This window comes from Heliangelus exortis, chromosome 6 (genome assembly GCF_036169615.1).
Source record: "Heliangelus exortis chromosome 6, bHelExo1.hap1, whole genome shotgun sequence".
Taxonomy (NCBI): Eukaryota; Metazoa; Chordata; class Aves; order Apodiformes; family Trochilidae; genus Heliangelus; species Heliangelus exortis.
Window position 1 is genome coordinate 9,329,845 of NC_092427.1, and position 22,962 is coordinate 9,352,806.

At 42.0% G+C, this 22,962-nt stretch overlaps 2 protein-coding genes across 13 annotated transcripts in view; one reads left to right on the forward strand and one right to left on the reverse strand.

Annotated features, from left to right (window-relative positions):
• C6H2orf76 (chromosome 6 C2orf76 homolog) overlaps positions 1-17,330 on the reverse strand; it is a 38,833-nt gene extending 21,503 nt beyond the window's left edge. For 5 of the 12 annotated variants that reach the window (XR_011726461.1, XM_071746549.1, XM_071746551.1 and 2 more), the window contains exons 1-6: positions 16,754-16,866; positions 14,779-14,931; positions 12,819-12,869; positions 9,266-9,303; positions 9,048-9,129; positions 5,966-6,038 (exon numbers count right to left, since the gene is read on the reverse strand). Coding sequence is in view for 11 of the 12 variants with exons in the window: in XM_071746549.1 (XP_071602650.1) it covers positions 5,966-6,038; positions 9,048-9,129; positions 9,266-9,303; positions 12,819-12,869; positions 14,779-14,911 (377 nt within the window). In the remaining variant the exon portion in view is untranslated. Of the gene's footprint in view, positions 1-1,431; positions 2,528-3,720; positions 4,025-5,699; positions 5,731-5,855; positions 6,039-7,828; positions 7,920-9,047; positions 9,130-9,265; positions 9,304-12,818; positions 12,870-14,778; positions 14,932-16,748; positions 16,867-17,196 lie in introns of those variants that run through there. The other 7 variants (XM_071746550.1, XM_071746542.1, XM_071746541.1 and 4 more) reach the window with 7 other exon arrangements.
• Positions 17,023-20,296, forward strand: DBI (diazepam binding inhibitor, acyl-CoA binding protein). The gene is made up of 4 exons (XM_071746552.1): positions 17,023-17,160; positions 17,288-17,405; positions 19,178-19,240; positions 19,993-20,296. Exons 1-4 carry the CDS (start codon positions 17,152-17,154, stop codon positions 20,064-20,066), a joined length of 264 nt encoding a protein of 87 aa, XP_071602653.1. The 5' UTR covers positions 17,023-17,151; the 3' UTR covers positions 20,067-20,296.
• Positions 20,297-22,962: the final 2,666 nt, after the last annotated feature.

Consider the following 22,962-nt stretch of genomic DNA (forward strand, 5'->3'; position numbering starts at 1 on the left):
CTTACAGACTATGTTCCCTGGGCTTCAGGTTAGAAAGCAAGAATTAAACGTTCCCAAGATACAGGATGACAGCAGACAGCAGCAGTTCTTACACTACTTGCTGGCCTTCCTGGTACACAATACTGTAATCCACCTGGCAGAAAGCAGCAATGGACATACAAAGATAAAATTCTACATTAATCTGTCATACTGAGCTCTTGAATGTGTTCACTACCAGCTGAATCTCCCACTCTTCTGACTAGCTGCTTTCAGTCCACCACAAAGGGAAGAATCTATTGCTACCAGAGAGAGAGGATGCTAGCAAACAAACTGTACAATCCACATCTGATCAAAAATACTATAACTTTATGTAATACTATATATAACTTTATATAATACTATAATACTTTAACAGGCAGATGAAAGTTCTCTGTCCCATCCTCTCTCCCATTGCATCACCAGCCCACACACCCACCCCAGCTCCTTGCCATGTGCCAGGCATGCCATGCTTCAAGACAAGGTCCTGGTCCCCAGCTAAGCAGAACTGGGTGCTGTGCAGAAAGAAGGGAGAATAACACCTCCCAAACAACCTGCAGCACCATGCTGGCTGCCCCCATGCACACAGCAGTCTTCCCCTGCAGACTGCACAGCTGGACCCTCCCATGCATCACCTCTGGATTGTGAATGGTGTTTGAGGGTTGGAAGTGATAGTTTGCAATCAATAAGCAATCAGTCAGCAAGCTGGGGTAAACCCCTACCCTGACACCAGTGCTGTGAGGCTACAAGGAACTAAAGTAGCCCAATCAGAAGGAAGGAAGGATTTTGGTCACCCAGGCTCTACCAGTCATTTAACTTCCCCCTCTTTGATAGTCTCCCTGGCACCTGCAAGCTTGCTGACAGGAAAAGTGTCAGGAATGCCAGCAGGAAGTTCATCACACCTTGTCCCTGTGCAACAATTCAGATTTACCCTTTTAACCAGGCAGCATCTATGCACAGCTCAATGACTGACACCATAAAGCTGTGCACAGCACTTGGGTTTGGGCTCTGAAACTCATATCCCAGCTCAGCTCCTCACAGCTCAAAAAGCGTGGCCAAGAGGACAGGTTCTCCTCAGCCCCTGCTCTACAAAGAAGAAAGAGTAGGAGCTTAGGGTCAGAAGCATGGAGGATACATTTATTGTGTGTTTAAGCTGCGTTGCTGAAGATGTTTTGCTCTGCTTTGCACCTGTGCCTGTTCTGGGTGGTTCTCCTTGTGTTATAAAAAAAAAAAATAATAGGCATACTTAAAGTGTACTTCACAAAACCTCAGCAAATTAACACTGATCTTTTCCAGACAATTCTTCAAATGGATGTTCTGCAAATGCCACCTCACAGCATGCAGAGATTTAGATGTGCTGGAACTGGCTCCACAAAGGATGCTCTCTAACACGAGGAATCCAAGCACCGATACCACTTCAATTTGCCGCTTTTTGACTTTAATACAAAAATAAATACTTTCTGCAAGAAAGGCTTCAGCTTTCATCACCAGAACCCTTGTACAGACTTTGCAGGCTAAACCAATCCACAGATAAGCACTCCTCGTAAACATGACATATTTCTTGGCTTACACAGGTTCTGGAGAATGAAAGAACAGGCTGTGCTGACATCTGGTGGCTTTGTCTGCAGACAAAGACAGTTCATGGCACGGAGTCTTCACTTTTTGCTACTTCAGTACTTTTTTTTTTTTTTTTTTCCTGATGTAACTTATATCTTTTCCTTCCAAGATACAAAGCATTATGATAAAAACATTTTTGTTTCACTGGCCAGTGGACAGGGATGTCCTATGCAAATCCTCCTGTAAAGCAAAAAAATATTCTTTGTTGTTCAGTATTACCAACAGTTTTAAAAATTGCTTTATTTCAAAGCATGTTTCTTCACTAATTAAAAATAAATAAACCCACTGACTGCCACAGGAGACGCTGGTATTGTGTATCAGATGAGGTGCAAACCCAACCTTTAAAGCACCAAAGAGGTGGCAGACAACAAGAAGTAAAAGGAAGTGGCTGGGAAAACATACAAGGATGTGTCTGTTTCTCTAGCTCAGTAGGAAAGTAGGCAGAAAAAGAAATAGAATAGAAAAGTCAATATCCTGATAATATGAAAAGTAGCAAAGTTGTCTCCTGGGCATCTTTGCTTGACTCATTAATCATTTGCAAATCTGTGCCAAGAAGTACTTGGAAGGAAGCTGAGTCCAAACTGTCCAATAAGAACAAGTGTGCACTTGCCTGGAGTATTTGTCTCCAGCCAGCTGAAGTTCCTCTGAAACCATCAGTCATATGAGACCATGAATGACTATTGCATGTCCTGGTTTTTCATTCCTAATCTCTGGATACTCAGGATTTCTGTGGCTGTTAGCTTCCAAGGACAGGATCCATGGAAGTTCTCTCATGGCTGTGGTAACTCTTGGACTGTTACCTGCAAGTTCGTTTTTAAGTCAATCATCTGTCAGGGAATGTGCTGAATTCTTCCAGAGAATGAAAGTGAAACACCTCAGCTTGCAACTGGATCACCTTTAAGACAGAGTGTTTACATCAGAAAAAGCAGCTCCCCAGGTTTAAGAGCAGTGCATAGCAGATCTTTGAGGACTCCTGTATTTTTGGTGTCAACATTAAGCTTCCCAACCTATGTCAGCAGTGTCTGAGCTCTTGCTTCTTCAAGAGGCAACATAACTACCCCTGGACAGAAAAATACACAAATCCACAAAAACTGCTGCATGTAGTGTTAAGGGACAAAGCCAGAAAAAAACAAGATGTCTGTTCCAGCATCTTATGAGTTCAATTCCAAAAAATTATTAAAATGCACCAGTTTTATTCTTTTACTGCTATAAAAAGCAGCACTGCTCCAGCATTTCTGTGCTCAGTGTTGTACGTGCAAAATTTTGCATGCTTATTTAGTTACATTTTTGCCTCTTCTTCCTCTTCATGATAATTCCTTTCCTAATTCCAATTTTCTTTCTTCTTCTTTAGGAGATATTCTCCTAACCCCTAACCAAAATTCCACTCTCTGAAGTGATTCTTTTTTTTCCCAAGAAATACTGAAGCCCTACACAACACCCTTGTCTTCCATTGGGATTGCCCTTCCCCACCACAGCCCTTTAATGCAGAAGTTCTACAGGTCTGCAGCATCCACTCTGGATGCTGTTCTTTTTGTTAAAAAAAAAAAAAAAAAAAAGCCTGGTGAAAGGCTTCAAGGACATCACACTGAAAGATTAATCCTTATTACCTCATGATGTCTGAAAACACTAGCAAAGCTATATGACTTATCAGATATCTCACTCCTTAGTAATTTATTAGCCAGTGTTCATAGAGTTCCTTCAGTACTCAACAATTCTGAAATCCAGTCTACTTTAACACCTGGCTTATCATATTCCACTGAAAAATGTTGGAACAGCATCTATCTAAACAAGTTCTCAGTTATTAATTATGGCTGCTGTGGGATTTATTTATAAGAAGCATTATTAGAGGTCCAATTAAGAAAAAAACAAACAAACAAAAAAACCCCAAAACAAAACAAAAAACAAAAAACAAAAAAAAACACAAAAAAAACCCAAAACAGGGTAGAAAACCACTTCAGGAAGAATCCTGTTCCCAAGCATGGCCACTGAGAGCATTACAAAAAGCTCTACTGTGCTGCTACAGAAAGGAGCCAGTGAAATGCCACAGCCAGAGCAAACTGAGCTCATGGAGCAGCAGTTTAACTCTTCCCTTGGAAAGTGAAGCTAATCTGGAGTGCCAGACACAGCATTCGTGAATATTTGCATTAAAGCATTTATCATTTTCTCACTGATGCTGTAGAATTGTTCTTTCACTGTGCCACACTCAATGTGGCACCAAACATTTGTAACTGTACTAGCCCAAAAAGGCCAGTTGTTAAATTCTGGTGATTCTTTCAAACACAAATGTCTTAAGAGAAAAGGGATCATAAAACCAATCCAAATCTGCCTGAAAGGACTGGAGACCAGAACCACAGAACAGGAGGACAGCAGGTAATAGCAACAGAAAGGCAGCCTGGACACAAAGAGGAGGCAAGTGGTAAGTTCTCCCCACAAATTAATAAGGATATGCAGACCAGCACCTAAATCCCAAGAGAACACAGATGATTTCAGGGACAGAGGACTTCTTACAAGATAAAGAAACAATCACCATTTTAATTGCAGATGACAAAGTGCAAGACTACTGTAACAAGCCAATAAAACTCTGTTTGAAGCAAAGCTGTTGGTGAGTAAGACCAGGTACCAAAATCAGTGTAAACCAAAGAACTGTCAGAAAGGATGAAGATAATGAGGTGGGAACAGTCCTTGGCCCTACATCTAAAGTGAAAGGAACTTTTATTTAGATACTTTGGAAATCACACATCTGCTTTCACAAGTACACGTCCATATTAGAAAAAAAATAAATCATCAAAGCTCTAGGAAACAGTAAGCTTACTTCTCTAGAAAGTCTCTTGTGGAAATAGCATTGTCAGCTGTCACCCAGAGTTGAGAGTAAATGTGTGAGTCTAAAGCAATTGCACGTGAGTCTCATTTGATTTAGCAGAGCCTATACCCAAAAAGCAAGCTAAAGCAGAAAGCCAGCATAACTTCTGTTTCAGTGAAGAGAGGCTTAAAGCCACAGTGTCCCATCTTGGTATCCCCTAAAAAGCCATTTCATAAACAGTATCTACCTAAAGGTACTCGATTGGGTGTCTGATTACTTTTTCTTATTCTTGACTTGGTTAATATAGTAGAAAAGCCAGGAATTACCAAGAACAAACATATAGTAATGGAGTATTCACTCTCTACAACTCCCTGAAAGGAGGTTGGAGCTGGGGGGGGTTGGTCTCTTTTCCCAGGCAACTCTCAGCAAGACAAGAGGGCACAAGAGGTCTCAAGTTGTGCCAGGGGAGGTTTAGGTTGGACATTAGAAAGAATTTCTTTACGGAGAGGGTGATCAGACATTGGAATGGGCTGCCCCGGGAAGTGGTGGATTCTCCATCCCTGGAGATATTTAAAAAGAGACCCAGTGCCATGGGCTGGGAACTACAGCAGGAGTGGATCAAGGGTTGGACTTGATGATCTCTGGGGTCCCTTCCAACCCAGCCAATTCTATGATTCTATGATCCTATTTGGGTATTAGAAAGCAGGAAAGAATCAGTTCTAGTCTTGAAGACATGTGGCTTGCAGACTGGGCCTCTCCTCACAAAAATGCAACCATTCAGGTTTATTCTTAAAACTGAAACCATGAGCTCTGATGCCATTTGGAAACATGCCCAGTCCCTATTTATGCAGACTGATGTCCTGGCAGAACTTGGGCTGCTACCTCTTACATGAAGGTGTCTCCATGAAGTAAAGCTAGAAACAGGGGACCTGATTCTTTAACATAAAAGCCTCCCAATAGTTGTTGTCCCTTTCAGCATGCTAAAGAGGGCTGGAAGAGAACATAAAGGAAAGCATTCACCAGTGAAGGGTGTGAAACACTTGCCAGTCTGCACATTTAAACAAAAGAGACCAAACATTAAACGAGAGAAGTAAAGCTATGACTTGAAAAAGAGAGATTTGCTTCTCCAGCTCTCTGAAATACCTAGAGATTTGGTCATAAAATGTTTTCATTCTCATAAAAAGTTAGCACTGTGATGGCATTTTACTGTGCATTGTATAACCTCCATATGCAGCTAATGTCTGCTGCAGGATCACACCAGGAATGTGTGTCACAGGTCCCATTACACTGCCTGCATCCTAAGAGGCAAGCAAAGCAAAAGGAAATGCAAGAAAGAAAAATGGTCATTTATGTCCCCAGTTTTCCCTCTCTCAGTCTTAGCATATTGACAGAAGTTAATTTCAATAGGAAGGGAATTGCACTGTTTGCAAAGCAATCCTCTAGGATTTATTGATCTTTAAGAAAAATCTCATTAAGCAGAATAAGGAAAATTTACAAGTAAGGGAAAACAAAACAATCTCTTGGGATCTTTACCAGGCCGAAACAGGATTAGCTTTGTAGTTTCTGTAATCTTCCTCACAGAAGAATGCTAATTCGGTCTCATTTGCTAGAACAAATAAAAAAATTAAATATTTAGCACACCAGTAAATGAACCACCTAACAGGCAGCTACTTGGAATTTTACAAGACAGTTGGCAACTTCTTGGTCAAAGACAATTACAGATCAGCACACACTTCCCCCTCCCCCCCCCCCCGCTCATATTTTTGCTGAACAGATTCCAGTATTAAAGATGTTGTTAACAAAAATAAAAACAACACCAAGAACCTGAATATAAGGAAGTAAATATGTACACAAGACCCCATAAGATTTGTTTAACAGAGCCTTCAGATTTGTTTGTATAAGCATTCAGCAAATTAAGTGATTGCATTTCTAACACCTTCGAATACTGGAAAAATAATGCAGGTTTTTTGTATGTGTGTGCATTTCTGTTAGGAAAGGGGAAAAGAAACTATTTTTTCCATTAAATTAGCCTGTAGGTATAATAATTTAATACTTAGAGGATGAGTAGAATATTTTACAGATCACTTTACATTCTCCCTCATGACCCATCAAAATATGTGTCTGAAGAAGTTAATTTTTTGCCCTGCTGATGGTTAATTCATGAGGCTTCAACAATATGCAAAGTGAAAGACACAAATTGGCTTCTCCAGCAATACCTTCAAATACCTCTAATTATTCACAGGGGATATGGCAGAGCTAAAGGACCCACAAAGGTTCAGAGCAGTCACAATTCTTTCAACCCAGTAGGTCAAGGACTTCCTCTTCTAAAACATTAAGTCAGCAACATTACTAATTCAGAACAGAGACAAATCTGATGGAAAGCCTTCACAATTATTCAACATGGAATTCTTTAAGGTGCTGTGCCAATAGTTCCATGTTTGCTTTTTAAATTAAACCTGAAGTTAATGAAGTCTGCCTGTCTTGTTAAAAAAAAAAAAAGCAGAAGGGTTTTTAGAAAACAGACAAGACTTAGCAATGAATACTGAATTGTTTATTAACATTGTTTGTTAATACACACTCTGCTTAAAAAAAAAAAGAAAACAAACAAATGAAAACCAACCAACCAAATTAAAAGAACAGGGAAGCATTAACTTTGCTGACCAGATAATAACTGTAATAATAATCTAATAATCACTGCCACAGAGGCTTTCCTGAGGATACTATCTAATGGCCTCATAATTTATAACTCTCTGGTCCAACCCTGTAAAGTGCCAAGGGCAATCAACAGCAGCTTAGAAAAAATGTTCTGTGTGTCCCAGAACTTCCCACATTTTCTAATGGCAATTCTGTTTTATTCTGGTAAATCTTGTCAAGACTAGATATGGGAAAAATCTAGCACGTCAATAGGACATGTTAGAATCAATCTTCTTGCTGATTGAAGTGAAACTGTACAAAATGAGGACTAGGGGTGTATGCTGTCACGCTACACTTCTTGTTGAAGAGAAAAAGGAAAACCTTTAAGATTTACTAGAAAGACCCCACTTCTAACTTAGCTAATTTTCGTATCAAAATTCAAAATGGAGTAAGGACATCCTGCATTTTACAAAGTAACAGGTTCTCTTTCCTATCACAAACACTCACTATATACTAATGACTAACTGCTGCAAATTATTCTGAAAAAAATAAAAGCAGTTTTAAATGGTTTCCTGCCCTGAACAAGCCACCTCTCTCTTTGTACTGAGACACAGAACAGGCTGCCCCATTCCAGCTTCCTTTCACTAGAACATTTACTCTGGTATTTTGACACCTTTTTCAAAATCACATCCAAGTATTCCACTGCCATAGCTACAAACCTACTTTCAAAGATGGATAATACCTACACGTATTTATCAATACCTTTTTGAAAGAAGCCAGCTATGGAAAATGTTCTTCCTAATCCAACATTTAGCACTGTCATCAGTCCCTCTCCTGCACTGCCTCTTATGCCCTAGGTACATAAAAACCATGCTTAACTCAATCTGCTAATGAAATTACAAATCTATAAGACTTGAGTGCCAATAATCCTCCTTCCTGAGTCCTCTTTTTTTTTCCTCCAGGTAAAAAGACCTGGTTTAGTACAAAGAGACAGAAAATAACTATCATCTGTGTTACAGGAACACCCAGAAACCTTTAGCAAAGTTCACTGAAGGCAGTTGCAGTGCACCCCAGAGAAAAATATCAGAGAGATCTCAAGTCACTTAAAACCAGAGAAGAAATTGCAAGAAATTAAAGAGCCAAGAAATCTACGAGAAAGAATTTCCATTCAATAGCTGGGGAGCAATCAGAGGGCATGAGGAACAGGAGGGAGCTTTCTCTGCAACACCCCTGCACTTAAGAGCCAGGCAGTTAAGCTCTCCAGCTAGGCAAATCAGATTCAAATGAGATGATGTCCATATCAAGGTGGAATGCAACTACATCCCTGAAGTACCCTGCTGCCACAAAGTCATTCAGCCACATTTATGAGAAGCCCAAAGGACATCCAAGGACCATCAATTTTATCATGACAGACATTTCTTTACATTATTACCAAAAGACATGCCCTATATGTAGTCCCCCTGTCAAAATGTGAGAAATCAGGTCAAGTTTCAGCTCTTTGCTATGTTCAGCACATTCTCTAAATGATACTGCTGGAGCTTTCCTGAGCAAACTGGCTATCAGGCACTGTATGCTGCACATTAAACAAATCTAATCTTATTTCATTATTCCATGCTGGTTCCACAACTTACATTTCTAACCAAAACATCAGTTTAAATGTTACTGATAAGACTAAGCAGACACGGTACTAATAACCTATCTGTCAATCATTTAAAATTACTCTCAGCAGAATTATAAGCATACCCTCTAAAAATCACAATTTGCATTCTGAATATTTGGAGTGCAGATACCTGCTGCCCTCAGTCCAATGATTTGAATGTACATTATCCCCCCTTCTTCCCTGAATAATTATTAAGTAGTGTAAAGAGCATCAGGAATAGCATTTACTTTTCAGCAGGCTATCCAAACATAATCAGCCAGTTATCAGTTTAATGACAATCACAATGAACAGCACCTTCAGTCAATACAAATGTGTTCCTACCTACTCCAGCTGCTTTCAGTGTGCTGTCTTCTTTCAAAATCAGTGTCTCATCATCTTCCAAACTCACTACAAGCTCACCGGTCTACAAATCAGAGAATCAAAATAAAAAGATAAGAATAAGGATTTACTGACTGTCTCTGTCCCAGTCTTGTTTGACAGAGCAGAGATATGCCTGAATTAAAGCACTTAGAGGGGAAGAATACAGCTAGTAATTGTACCTTAGATTTGTGTGCTTGGTGAATAATCTTCATTGTATCTGAAAGAAAAGATAATATTTTCCTAAAATAAGGCTTAATAGGCAGGTAACACTGAAAGCTGGGTGAAGGACAGACAAAGAAAGGGGGGGGGGGAAGTTCTTTTCACAATTTTGTGTATTCAGTCTAAAAGAAAAGAGATGACCTTTATTTCCTAGTCCTGCAGCCTCTCTCTTAAACTAATAAATCCAACCGTAAGGTACCACATCCTATTGGGCTTGTCTACTGACTGAAATAAAATAACTAATTAATGATTGTCCCAATTGCCAGTCAAAATCTATCAATTTAAATGTCAGTTAGGGTGTTTCAACCTAACAGATTTTACACATGCAATAGGGGCAGGACAAGGAGTTAAGGTGACAGGCAGCAAGTGATTAAGACACAGTAACCTGACCACTTCAGATCATTTCTTGAAATTTTCGTTCTCATGAAGAAAGCACTCTCATAGAAATTTTCTTAAGCAAGTTCATTTTCCATGAGCATATACAGCCTCTCCTCTGTTTTATCCTACACCCTCTTCAGTAATATCTATCTCTGATATGCTGTGCAGTGTAGCATTTTGAGAAATGATGCTATGAAAAAAAAAAAAAAAAGAAATACTGCTTTCCTCTGGCAGCATGGGCAGGGCTTTGTTAACAGAAGGGAAAAAATGGTGGCAATAATATGCACTCACAAGATGAGTGCAAAGATCCTGAGGGAATGGAAGTAAGAGGATGCCCCTGCAGCACTAAAAAAAAACATCCAACAAACAAAAAAACCCCAAATAAACTCCAAGCCTTTGTGTTTGAAAAAAATCAGAATAACAAATCAATCTGTTTCCAGCAAAGAAGTAAAAATCAGTTCTATTTGTCTGCTCATTTTCTGTTCTAGTTTGCTTTTGGGTATTAAATTAACACTACTCATTGAAACAGTCTGGTAAGTGGAGGATGCAAGAAAGTTAAATATACAAGCTAAAACAACTCTCAAACTACTGAGAACGAGTATTCAGATATTCAGAAGAACAGAGATCACATGCCTATTGAGGAGTTTGTTTCCATACCACGCTGGCCCATTTTGAACATTTTATTTAAAATGTTTTTACACTTACATGTTTTTACAGAAGGCTAAAATCACTCTGTATTGCCACCACACCACAGAAGTCACTGAAAAAGCAGTCTTAGCTTGCTGCAATAACTGCAGTAATTAGGAGCAAGACACACACAAAACTGCAGCTCTTGGATCCAACAGATAAAAGCATTTCAAAAAGACCAAGCAAGCCCAGCAAAAACCTATTGAAATCATGAAACCTTTCTACCACAGCAAACACAATCCAGCCTCTGCCTGCTAGCTTCAAATTTCTCCATCTTCTTTGTCACATCCCCTTTTCTCTAGTCTTTGCTCAGTCATCCTCTGAACTATTGTCTCGATTTTACTTCTTCACTGCTTCACCAGTGGCATCCAGAAGTTTACTGGGTCTTTATCTTGGCTATTAAATGGCTTCCCTAACCCTGTTAGAGAGACAAAACTACAGTCTGTTTGCTTCCTAGCTAAAAAGCCTTATGTCCTCTCCATTGGCTTTCCTATTTCTTCCCAATTGAGTCCCACCCAATCATATTCCCAGATTTTTACCTTTCCTTTTCTAGTAACAGATGTTCCAAAACAACAGTCATCTAATCACATCCTAAGCCTGGATCAGTGAAGGATCTACCCTGTTGCTCCACATTCATGGAAAAAAGAGAAGCTGCTTATGAGACAAGCTGGCACCCTGGCTGCCATCATCAGTGAAAAGATGGCAATGACAGGGTGGGAACATGAGAAGATTGACTGAAAAGAGTTCCAGACCAAGGACAAGAATGATGCATACAAAGAAATGAAAAGAAAATGAAAGTCATGAACTTTGTGATGTGAGTTGGAGCATCAAGCCAAAAGGGGAAATGTTATGGTGTTTTTAATGATGAGAGAACAAAGTGATACTGGGTTCTAGAGAGAAGGAAGCTGAAACTGGCACAAGGTGAGACAGACAGGTCCAACTAAGATTTCTGGCACTGCCAAATGAATTAGAAGAAAAAAATCTAACTCTTAGGAGCACTATTTGTGCCAAAGTCTCACTGCCCCTTCAGCACCAAAATACAAGGAAGACAGTAAAGAACACAAGAGGTGCCAAAACCATGAACATGGATGATTCACAGCCAGAGGGGAAGGTGAAGAACTTGGCTTTGATTTCTGTGTGAAAACTTCCATGCAGCTACCACCATCCCACTAGAATTATGCCTCCACTTAACTGGTGTAACAGGTTTGAAAGCTCTGGAGTGTTTTTCACCCACATTATACCCAGTCCTACACAGCACAAACAGATGTTCAGCCACAAAATACACCTTCAAAAAAAAAAAAAATACCAATGCTCTCAGTGATGGAAAAGCAAGCAGCAGGGATAGACATGAGCAGGAATACAACTGGTAGCAGCAGTCTTCCATAGGAGCCCCTCACCTAGATATTAGGGGGAGGAAGGGCACTTCCTAAGTCAAACTTACAGTTACCTAGATTTTAAGACCTTAAATAATATATTAAAAATAATAGTAACATTCAAGTCCTTGCCACTGTAAATCTTAAGCCCTAACTTGTTTACTTGGGGTTTTTTTTCTTTCATTTTGCACTATGTTTCACCATCAGCAAAAAAAGAAAATGAAAGGGGTTTTTTTGATCGTTTTTTGTGGGGTTTTTTGTAATAGGCAAATAGTGTATTGGCATTCATATGTATTCAATAGGCTCCTCATTCAGTTCTTTGAATCACTGTAGAGGAAGGAGTTTGTCAACTCCAAGAACATGGGAGGCAGAGGATCACTTGCAGCAAAACCCCAAGGGAAGTTTCAAAATTGCCAAGTTTAGGAAAAGATACATTACTGATATCCAAGTTAACAAACCTAAGAAAGGAAGTAGTTTAGGGAAAGAAAGGAAGTAAGTTAGCCTAAATTTCACACTAGGCTGTTTTGTTTAAGAGTATATTTAAGAGCATTTATACCTACTTTAAGCCAAGTATCCCTGCTTCTATTATACTGAGTAAATTATTGAATACAGAAATCCTAAGCATTTTCTATTTATTGCCTTCAGCTCCCACTTCACCATTTTTCCTGACTTCACAATTAGTACATAGTGAAATACATAAGCACATAGAAAACAACAATTTCAAAGCATCTGAAATCACAAGCTGCTCATTAGAGTAAAATCAAAGTTAATTTTAGTCATTAGAATAAAATCAGCACTTGTAATAAAAAATAATTAAAAAACATCAGTACCAATTATTAAATAATGTATAACCATGCAGCCCGACACAAAGATTAATAGAGAGCTTCCAAATAATGGTCAAGATCTGCAGACGTGGCATAATCCCAGCTACCAGGGCTGAGTAGAGTTGCAAATTCAGGCAGGCACTGTCACCAGCTTGAGTATTCTACAGAGCTGTCTTTTAACTTTATAGAAATTGGCATAAACTATTATGTCTGCATTTTACAGTAAGTAACACAAGAAAAAAAACACCTACCATACTTGTGATTTCTGAAAGGAGGAGGAAGTCCTGTTCTTGAAGGCACATCTATTAAAATAAAAGCACAAAATTAAAACAAGGTTGTCTTATTTATTATTTATTTCCATTATTTTACTTTTCATTATTTTATGCATGCGTCCTGGACATCATTTACATCAAAATAAATCCACAACACAAGAGATTTGTTTGAGCATCAAATACTAAACCATAACCTTTAGCTCAGACTTTGTAGTTACTCCATGTCTGATTAACTTCACTGGAGCATGAAGTCCCTCTGAACAAAAGGATCCATGAGGACAGTGAGTGAATGCAATTAGGATATGATCACAGGAGTCTTATCCTTCAGAAATCTGCCAGGAACATCCTGTTACCAGTTTGCACAGCATCTCTCTTTACCTTATCCAAACAACTGACATCTGTCATTCATAACCAAATTGTTCATTAAACACAGCCATGCCAACCAGACACAGAAATGAACCCAAACTGTAGGAAATCAACTCTTTAAAATCAGGAAGTAATTTGGGTTAGAAGGGATGTTTAAATGTCTTCTAGTTTAACTCCCCTGCAGTGAGCAGGCAGATTTTCAACCACACCAGCCTGCCCAGAGCCCTGTACAACCTAACTTTGAATGTTTTCAGGGATAGGACATCTACCACCTCTCTGTGCCAGTGTAGCATTTTCAGCCACATGCAGGACAAAACCCATAAGCAACTGCAAGAACACAAACACCTTCCCTGACACCAGTGTTCCCAGTGACAACCAGGGACTTCAGCTGGAAGGCTCAGCCACTTGAGGGGTGCTTGGCAGCAAGGTGACTGAAACCATAATTTCATCAGTAATTTAACAATCAAACTCTTCCTTCAAAACAGATTGTAGTGAAAGAAGGAACACATCTCCTTTTGGACCAGGAACAGCACCTAACCATCCATCTGTGCAATGAGGCTCCAAAAAAATCTTCTTCAAGATACTAACTTTGTTTCAATAGAAAAAAAGCAAGTTTCTTAGCACTGTTTTTTATTCTGTTCTATATAACAGCAGCTGTACCATATGTTCTGAAAGTGCTTGTAGATTTCTAAAATCATCCTAAGACCTGGCCATGCCTCTCACTGTTTAGAAGCATGGTAGTTGCTGAAAACACAACACAGCTGAGAGGCCCAGGGCAACATCCCAGGAGTTGCTCAAATGTTATCAGCTCTAACAGGCTGAGACTTGTTTAAGCTGACTTCATGCAAAAAACTGAATTACATTATTCTGCACCCTTTGAATGTCTCCATTTAGAGGTGTAGAAATACACCTACAAAATGAGGATAACTCCCTGACTACTGAGCTGCTGCGTGGGCTGCTCTACATTAACTTTCAGATACACTTTCACTTTCAACCAGGCTTCTAAAACATAAAGCCCATAGATGAGTAAATCTGCACCACAAAGCTGAAGATGGAGACAGAAACTCAAAAGCAAACATGCACAGTGAGACCTTGTGGTGTCAAAAACAATTTTTCAAGATCCTCTCTTCTCACAAAGAGCAGCCAGACTTGCGTTTCCACATTCCACAGATTGGTGTATTTCCTAAGGATCAGAGGCTCACTAAATTCAACTAGTTTACTCCTATTAATTTTTTAACAGCTGCCTGACAGAACTACTCAGGGAGCCTGAGGCACCAAGCCAAACTTGGCAATGCCCTTGTCTCATTTTTACTGAAGATGGGGATTTGGGCAGAGGGAGCAATCTAACCAAATTTTGGCATGGCACATGGAACACAGAAGATCCTATTAACTCCAGACCTCTCATCCAGGGCTGTACATAGGGGATGTAAAAGGAATTCTGTCATCTCTACCAAAGCCACAGAATTCCCAAAGCCACAGAATTCCCATTTGTTTGCTCCCCTCCACTTTCTCGTGCAGAAACACCAATATATGGCACTGAAGTAAATGAATGAATAATACAACAGCCCCTTACCCTTCTGCACAAAAGCCATGAACTGTTTTACTGTCTGATCCAAGTTAACTCCATGGTACACCACAGGTCTGAAGTTCCGGTGTTCAAAAGAGCGAACAAGACGAACGGTGATTGTTGAGCTTTCTCCTGACATGAGAATTAATTCTGAATAACCTGGAAAATAATATTAAAGGGAGAAATCATTGCTTTTCCTCTGTGTAGGGACATAAGTCGAAAACATGGTGCAGGTGGGGCCTCATTCAAAGACTAAAAGGCAAGAAATTCACTAGCATTATGTCTTGTAGTCCTTCCTTTTTAGTGTTCCTACACAAACACTAAAATAATCCCAAAACAAATAGGGTTACCTAGGATATTATTTGATACTGCACACCAAACAGTCCAGTATTATACCTGTGGTGTGTAATACAGCATCAGAATCCCTGTTCAACACACAAAAATGTTATGCATAAGTGCAAGTACATCTTTTGGGTTTTAGGTGACTGAAGACTCTACCTGCTAAGTAACCTTGTGCTCTAAAAGAACGTACTGACATGAACAAAATCAAAACCTTTCTAATGTACTTATGTTGTAGAGAACATAATACCCTGAAAAATGCCTAAGCTCTTACACAATACTCACTTTCACCACCCTACGTGAAGTGGAATTCCCTTTCTCCCCCACATATAGCAAATAATTATCCTGGCATACAACAACGTAATTAATGGAATTAATTCAATCTATAACAGTAGGTCTCTAAGAATGGCCCTACAGGGTTTATACTACTTTACCAGAGCAGGAAAGACAATGGATTCACCTTATCAACCCAAGCCCCTCTTCAAACAAGCCCATGTGTTCTCTTGGTTCTTTCTCTCCACAGAAAAGCAAGCTATTTACTGCCTCAGCAATCTTTACTGCTTTGGGTGCTGGATATTCCTCAACAACCTTGTTTTCTGGTCACACACTGAACTGCCATGGCTGCTGCAGCAATGAGCAGACCCCAGTCTAAGTGCTGCAACATCAGCCAGGAGCACAGCATCCTCTGTCCCACTGCAGGCACTTCAGTCACCACTTCCAGTCCCACAAAAGATCCTCTTTCCTACTCATCCCTTTATTGGAAGGGGAAGAGTGGTGTTCATGGGGCTGGTTTTGACTTTTTTGGTTTGAAGATGATTTGTTTAACTGCCCCAGCATCATGCAGGTATCCAGGTACCTCCCAGCCTTAGCTGTATCCTGGTGAAGTGAAGCAGCAATGTCTGGAAATACTTTCTGCAGAATGGGGGCACAGACCCCCCACATGACAACACAACTTGCTTTTACATCCCCTTGGTTAGTAATCCAGAGAGCTCTCATTCCACCTTCTTTGTAAATAACATGACACACAAAATTTGTGTGATACACAAATAAAGGATAAAAGAAAAGCATACTTGGCACCTGAAAATAACTACATTTGTATTGAATAGCAAAAATGCTTATTTTCTTGATGCTATTTTACATGATTTTGAGATCTGGAAGGCACAGGACAAAGAGGAAAAGCATTGCAGGAATACAGATGTGAGAGCACAGGCCATGAGAAACCTCCAAATTTCACCTTTATTGCACAGACCAAACAGCCTGATCCCATCTAGGCCTGGGACCGGGTACTACCCCGCACCTCCTCCGGGGACAGCACCGCAGGTTTCCCTCAGGACGCTGCCCGGGCCAGGGGTGCTGATGGCCAACACTTCTTGGGAAGAGCCTCTCCGGGCCCGTCCGGCTCCCGTCAGCAGCACCAGACCCTCGGGCGGATCGTCCTTCGCTCCAGCCCCTCAGCCTTCAGTCCCTCAGTCCCTCAGTTCCTCAGCCCCTCAGCCCTTCAGCCCCTCAGCCCTTCAGCCCCTCAGCCCTTCAGCCCCTCAGCCCCTCAGCCCCTCAGCCCCTCGCCCTTCAGCTCGGCCCCTCAGCTCGCCCCCTGCCCCCGCCCCGCCCGAAAGCGACCGTTAGCAGCCGCCCACCTTACCGCCCGCTGCCCTTCCGGCACTTCCGGGTCCCTCTCCTGACCCCGCCTCACACAGCTCCACCAATCAAGTCCTTTCTTTGCCACCCACCTCCCCTCAGGATTGGCTGCGAGGCGCTCTGTCCCCACCCCTTTCCCCGCCCGTCCCCGCCCCCCCGTGGGCTGTGTCCGAGCTCACCCCTCACGCCAGGCAGCGTTGGGATCCCCCGCCAAGCCCGCCCCTCCGCCCTCTCATTGGCCCCTCCCTCGTTTTGTCCCCGCCCCCGGAGGGCGCTGATTGGCGGTAGCGGTGCGAGGGCGCTGCGATTGGCCAGCGAGCGCTCTGGCGAGGGGTGAAGCGGGGGAGGGGGGGGGGCGGCACGGCAGACGGCGCTGGGTCGGGGTAGTGTGGGGACGTCGCAATGAGTGAGGTAGGGTCTGCACCGTGGGGAGCCGTGGGTGGGTACCTTATTTTTCCACACCGCCGTTTGTTGGCGGCGGCAGCAGCCGCCTGCGGGTGCTCACCCCCACCTCATCCCGGGTCCTTCCCCCTTCCAGGCTGCGTTTCAGAAGGCCGCTGAGGAGGTGAAGAAGCTCAAGTCCCAACCCACGGACCAGGAGATGCTGGACATCTACAGCCACTACAAACAGGCCACGGTGGGCGACGTGAACACGGGTGGGTACTACCTCAGACTCCCGCCGGTGGGGAGGCGGGGGCCGGGCCGAGCCCCTTGGACCCTGCGCCTCTGACCGGGCCCCGGCGAGCGGGGAGGATGCGGATGGGGCATGGATGGAGCTGGGCTGGAGGCACTTCGGGGAGCAAAACGTCTCCCCTGTTGCGTGTATTTGTCGGTGCAATCCTGCGGTTTAGCAAAAATGACTCAATACCCACTTGGCATGGATTTATGTGCAGGCGGGTAGAGGCTGAGCTGATAAAGGTTTGTGCAACCCGTGGTTTTTAGATTAACCCAGCTGCAGTCACATAAATCGTATGGCAACGGTCTGAGAATCCTTTTTGGGTTAGTTTTGTGCAAATATTGGGTCTGGAGACCTAGCAGTAAGTAGCTGCCCAGGTCAAGGGATGTTGCTTTAATACAAATAAGTCTCAGTTTAACAGCAAGGCAAACTATATTAGTGTGGGATTGCAGTTCTTGCGGGGAGGGGGCAGCTTCTTTAAAGTGGATTGGCTGCTAAAAATAGTATTAGCCAAAAAAAAAAAGGGAGGAGAACTTTTATAGGACCTGCAGTTAAATACTGCATGTTGGAAGAACAGTAGCAGAAATATCTCTGCAGGTACGCTGTACACAAATCTCTCTTGCTACTTTTTTCGCTACATTTCTGCCACTGGTAGCTCAGCCTGAGAGGAACATTTAAGATGAAGCCCTCTTGACCTTGTGTAACACTTGAGTAAGTGAATTAGTAAGGTAAAAGGTCATTTGTTTGGAGCACTGGCCTCCTGACCCAGTTGCTGATGACATTTGTATGGCCCTGGCTGGTAATGAAATGTGCAGGAAATGGTAAATGTGGGCATTCACAGTCTCTTTTGGTTTTAATATGCAATCCTTTTGGTGTGGCTGGACTTTAGCATTATTAATCTTTGCCAGGGTGAAATGGTTCTATAGAGTTCTTAGTATGCCAAGGTTTCTATAAGCTAATGCATTCTTTTCAAGCAGTAGCTTTCTAGAAGAGCAGCTCCTTTAGAATTAATCCAACAGGGCTTTTTGTTGGAGGGAAGTAGAGCTGCCACCTAGCTCTGCAGGTGACACTGCCATATGAGCAGTACAAGGGTATTTCTGTGGCTACTGTCCAGGTCCATTTGTTAATCCTAAGCATTGTCTTCAAGGAGGCAGAGAAGAAGTAAAACCCCAGAGGGGGATTTTACTTGAAGAATAACCATACACACACCCATATCTCACTCATTTCTTTATTTCACCCTGAAGGAGCCTGCAGTGATGTTAGAATTCAGAGCTTTTACCCCTAGATGGCAGAACAGATGCAGAGCAATACGTTGGAACCATACCATTACTTTTAATATTAAAAATTCCAAGCTGTATGCTACTAGCTTTTGTTTTCATGTGTAATGGACAGTAAAGGACCTTAGGGCATTTCTGCTTTATTTTAGAGTGATGGTCTTTAATTAGATGGCTGTCAGATGACAGCAGATTCTTATTAGAAAACCAAATCACACTATTTGGTGTGATTTGAGCTCTTCTGCTCAAATGCTGCTGTTGTCTTAAGGGAACTTACCAGAGAATATCTCTGGCACCACCAGAGTTCCAACATGCTCACTGGAGGTCATGTCCTGACTGCAAGTTAGTAAGTAATAGCTGGAAGTAGAAGCTATTGTATTTTATCATAGTTAAGAGTTAGATATCCTTTAGGGAAGTAGTAGGTTATCTGCAGTCAGACCACAAAAATTAATTCTGTTGCTTACCCTGTCTCCCTCAGACCGCCCTGGTATGCTGGACTTCAAAGGCAAAGCAAAGTGGGATGCCTGGAATGCATTGAAAGGTAAGCATCTGCTTAAAAAAAAAAAAATTAGTAAATAGTTAGGGAGGAAATCATATGTGGTTCATCAAGAAATAAAGTAGTTCTGCCTTGATGAGTTCTAGGAGTTTAGAATGCTATGATAATTAACTCTTGCCTTTCTTTACCTCTGCGAGGCAGAAGTAAACCTGGAAAATGTAGCCTGTGTGAAAGGGAATTAAGGTCAAAATGCCCAGCTGGCCCAAGATGTTATGCAAAGGAGAACTGTAACAGCAGAAGAAACCTAAATCTCTATTTATCTTTATTTACCCAAGGGACTGAGCTGTCCCTCCAGTTGGTTTGTCTCTTCTAAAGCTTTCCTCACTGGAAGATGTCACTGGGCTCTCTGCTTTAAGTGAGGAGCCAAACAAGTGGTTTAATCTATGGAAATGGTTGGGGTTTTTTTTCTGGTGTTCTAGGGATCCAGCACTACCTCTAAATGCAGTCTTAAGTCAATTGAGTAGCTTTTCTGTAACCACTGGGTGTGGCATCAATGGAACTAATACACAGTTTAGTTGCTGTTAATACAAATGTGTAACTTTGCTTCTAAACACTGTTTTCCCATGACTGCTGAACACATGATTAAAACTTCAATGCTAGATTCACAGCCCAGTGACCTTCTTAGCTCCCTTGCTCTCTGGTTCCATGCTACTATGTGCTCTAGCAAGATTGTGACCTGCATGGAAAGTCAGAATCTGTAAGGGGTGTCTGACTGCATCCTGTGTTCTGTCTTCCAGGAACGTCCAAAGAAGATGCAATGAAAGCTTACATAGCAAAAGTGGAAGAACTAAAGGGCAAATATGGCATCTGAGGACTACCTATAGCAGCCATTTGCACACCTGACATATGCCTTATTTCTAATACTGTGGGAAACTGATTGATTAATTTCCGATAATGATTTTAAATACCTACTGTGTTTTAGTCAGTTCTCCTGGCACCTGTAGTTTGGGGGAAGCTGTGTACTTGCATCATGTACTGACACGTTATAAATTCCTTCTGGGAACAAAATCTGGAACTCATTAAAGTGCATTTGGTATTTTAGCTGTTGTGATGGTCGTCCCTTAGAGAGAATTGGGAGCTCATCTCTTCGCTGCTGGTTCGCAGCTCTCAAACACAGCTTTTGGCCTCTCCCGCCCTGGTGCCACTAGAGGGGGCTCAGCAATCTGTGTTTCGTGCAGCGCGAACTTGGGTCCGAACCAAACCGGGAGTGTTTGAGACTGCTTTACTTCCTGCCTCGTGTAGATGAGCCGGAGCTCCACGAAGTTTATGGTGACGAGGTTTAAAGATGTGTATACTAAGAACAACGTGGTTGATATTTGTTGCCTGAGGTATTCAGAAACCTGGTCATCAGTTGTCAAATCATCTTTCATAAAACATTTCTTGGAGATGTTATTCCCCAGCCATGTCAGGGTTCTGGAGATCAGGCAAGTACTTGGCATCTGAACACAAAACCTTCCCTGTAGAAAGAAAAGGATTTGCAGACAGTGGAGGTGTTGATGCCCTTGATGTTGATGCTACTGCGGGGTGCTGGTGTTGCCAGGGACTGAGGCTACAGTGAGGGATGAGCTAGGGATGGACTGGCTGAACACTGACAAGGCTGTTCAGAGATTTACAGTGATCATCACCAAAAGGTTTATGACAAAACCCACAGGTGGGACCATTTCTAGTAAGCTTTTACCTGTTTTGGTCTGCCTAGTGTAGTCTGTTGGAATTGCTGATGCTGGAAAGGGAAACTGCTTTTAAAATTGTGGCACTGAACTATTCCTGCATGGAGCATATGAGGATGAAGTCACAGGCTTGACTTGACTTACTTGAAGTAAGGTGTTCTGATTCCTGCTGTGCTGGTTAGCATCTGAACAGGTGAGGGCTTCAAATAAACAGTCTTCAGATAGCAACTGATTTACAGAAATAATTAAAGATAAAACCTCCCATTACGGTTTCTGTCTAGGTAAGTATGTAGTTCTATAGGAAGTTGCACAGGCTTTGCTGTGTGTAGCATCTAACTTGTGTTTTCTTATGTCACTGATAAGAGGTGGAGATAATTTTACCTCGTGTGCTTGCAGAAGTTAAAGCTTCAGCCTTTTATTTCTGATGGGAAATGTTCCTGGAGCTACTTGCTCATCCTTTACCATGTATTAGAGTAGAGAAGGGTTTGTTCCCTGTTCTCATAAGGAAAAGGGTTGTTTATTCTTGTCCTTCCATGTAAGTAATGTAAGCATTTGGGGTTTTTTACCTCCTCTTGTATCTTCTTGTTAGTTATTTGAGGTTGTGTTAATTACAGAGGGATAAGAGCTTCAGAGTTCAGCATGAGATGTGTTTAGCTCTCTGCCAGCTCTAAATTCCACAGCCAGCTCCATCTTCACAGCTGTGTTTTGTGAATCTGGTTATCCTTGGAGGATTCTGCCATCCCATAGCAGATTGTAGCTCTTAGGCTCACATTTGCTGGAAGCTGCTGCACCTTCACTAAGGCACTTTTTGTCAAAACAGATGTGGTGAGAATTTTTGACTGTTAAAGCAGTGGGATTGGATTCTGTCTAAATAGTAGGCTGGGAGTAGCAAGTTCTATATCCTAGTCCTCATTCAGCTTTATTTCCCTGTGAGACTTAAGTAATTGTTATAATGTTGCTCTCATACCTGTCTGGCATGGGGAGAGCATGGCTCTACACGCAGCAAGTGTCCCAGGGAGGACTTGGTCTTGGCCAGGCTTTTATACATTGCCTTGTACAAATACTGCTGTGACTGAGAGCTCTACCTTGGATGTCTTTATTTGGGTAATTTTGTTTTTACCATATTAACACCTTTGCTTCCACCTTTGCTTTATCTAGGAAAGTAAAATCAGCAGCCTTACTATTTAGCTTGCCCTTTGGCAATGAAGCTGCTCTTTTTTCAGTCACCACTGCATCACAGGAGTAAGCTTAAAAATTAAAGTTGTGGCAGTAAGAACCATGCAGCAAGAGACTGTGCAGAAGGCACCAAGGCACACAAAGGTACTGATGTCTGTGTTCAGTGTTGGTGAGGAAAAACAACACCAAAGTTGCCTACCCAGGTGTTAGCTGTGGGCACTGCCACTGCAGGGGGAGTGTTGACACAGGCTGGGCTGAGTTTTGGAGGGCTGGTAGTGTACAGCAGGGTGAATGCCTGTAAAGACAGGGGGTTGTTGCTGTCTTACTGATAGCATAGTGCTTGCTGGTGTGGAGTAGAAGACTCCTGGGCTGCATAAATACCACTGGCAATAGTGATGCTAAGGGCATCTGCAAACAGATTTGTAGGTAGAGGTAATTGCTTTTATTCGACTAGCCAAGTAGTAAAAATAGACAACCAACTATACAGCCTTGAGTTCTGAAACAGAAGTAAGGAGCCTTGAACCAAAATAAAACTTAAGAACCATCAGTCTGTCTGCAGGAGGATACTCTTGATGGAAGAACACCTGCTCTTGATAGCTGGGCAGTGCTGCAAAACAAGGGATTGTTCTGACACCCCTTCAGGGAGTTGCTGCTATTTCCTCTGTATTAGATCAAAGAGAGACCAGCACATCCTGAGCCTCCCTGTGCTTGTGAAAAGGAAAAGATGTGTGCTGAAAGAAGCCCAACATGCAGGAGGTCAGAGGGCAGGTGGCACATGTGCACTCAGGGCTGCTGTGCTGAGTTTGCAGAGCGTGCAGGATGGAATCTGGACTTTGGTTATGGCAACAATAAATGTTAACTTGT

What these genes read in the sequence shown, in the direction of transcription:
- DBI (XM_071746552.1), top strand. An exon ending in GGTGGGCGACGTGAACACGG is followed by an intron (nt 17,406 to 19,177) that starts GTGGGTACTACC and finishes TGTCTCCCTCAG; the next exon opens with ACCGCCCTGGTATGCTGGAC. An exon ending in TGCCTGGAATGCATTGAAAG is followed by an intron (nt 19,241 to 19,992) that starts GTAAGCATCTGC and finishes TCTGTCTTCCAG; the next exon opens with GAACGTCCAAAGAAGATGCA.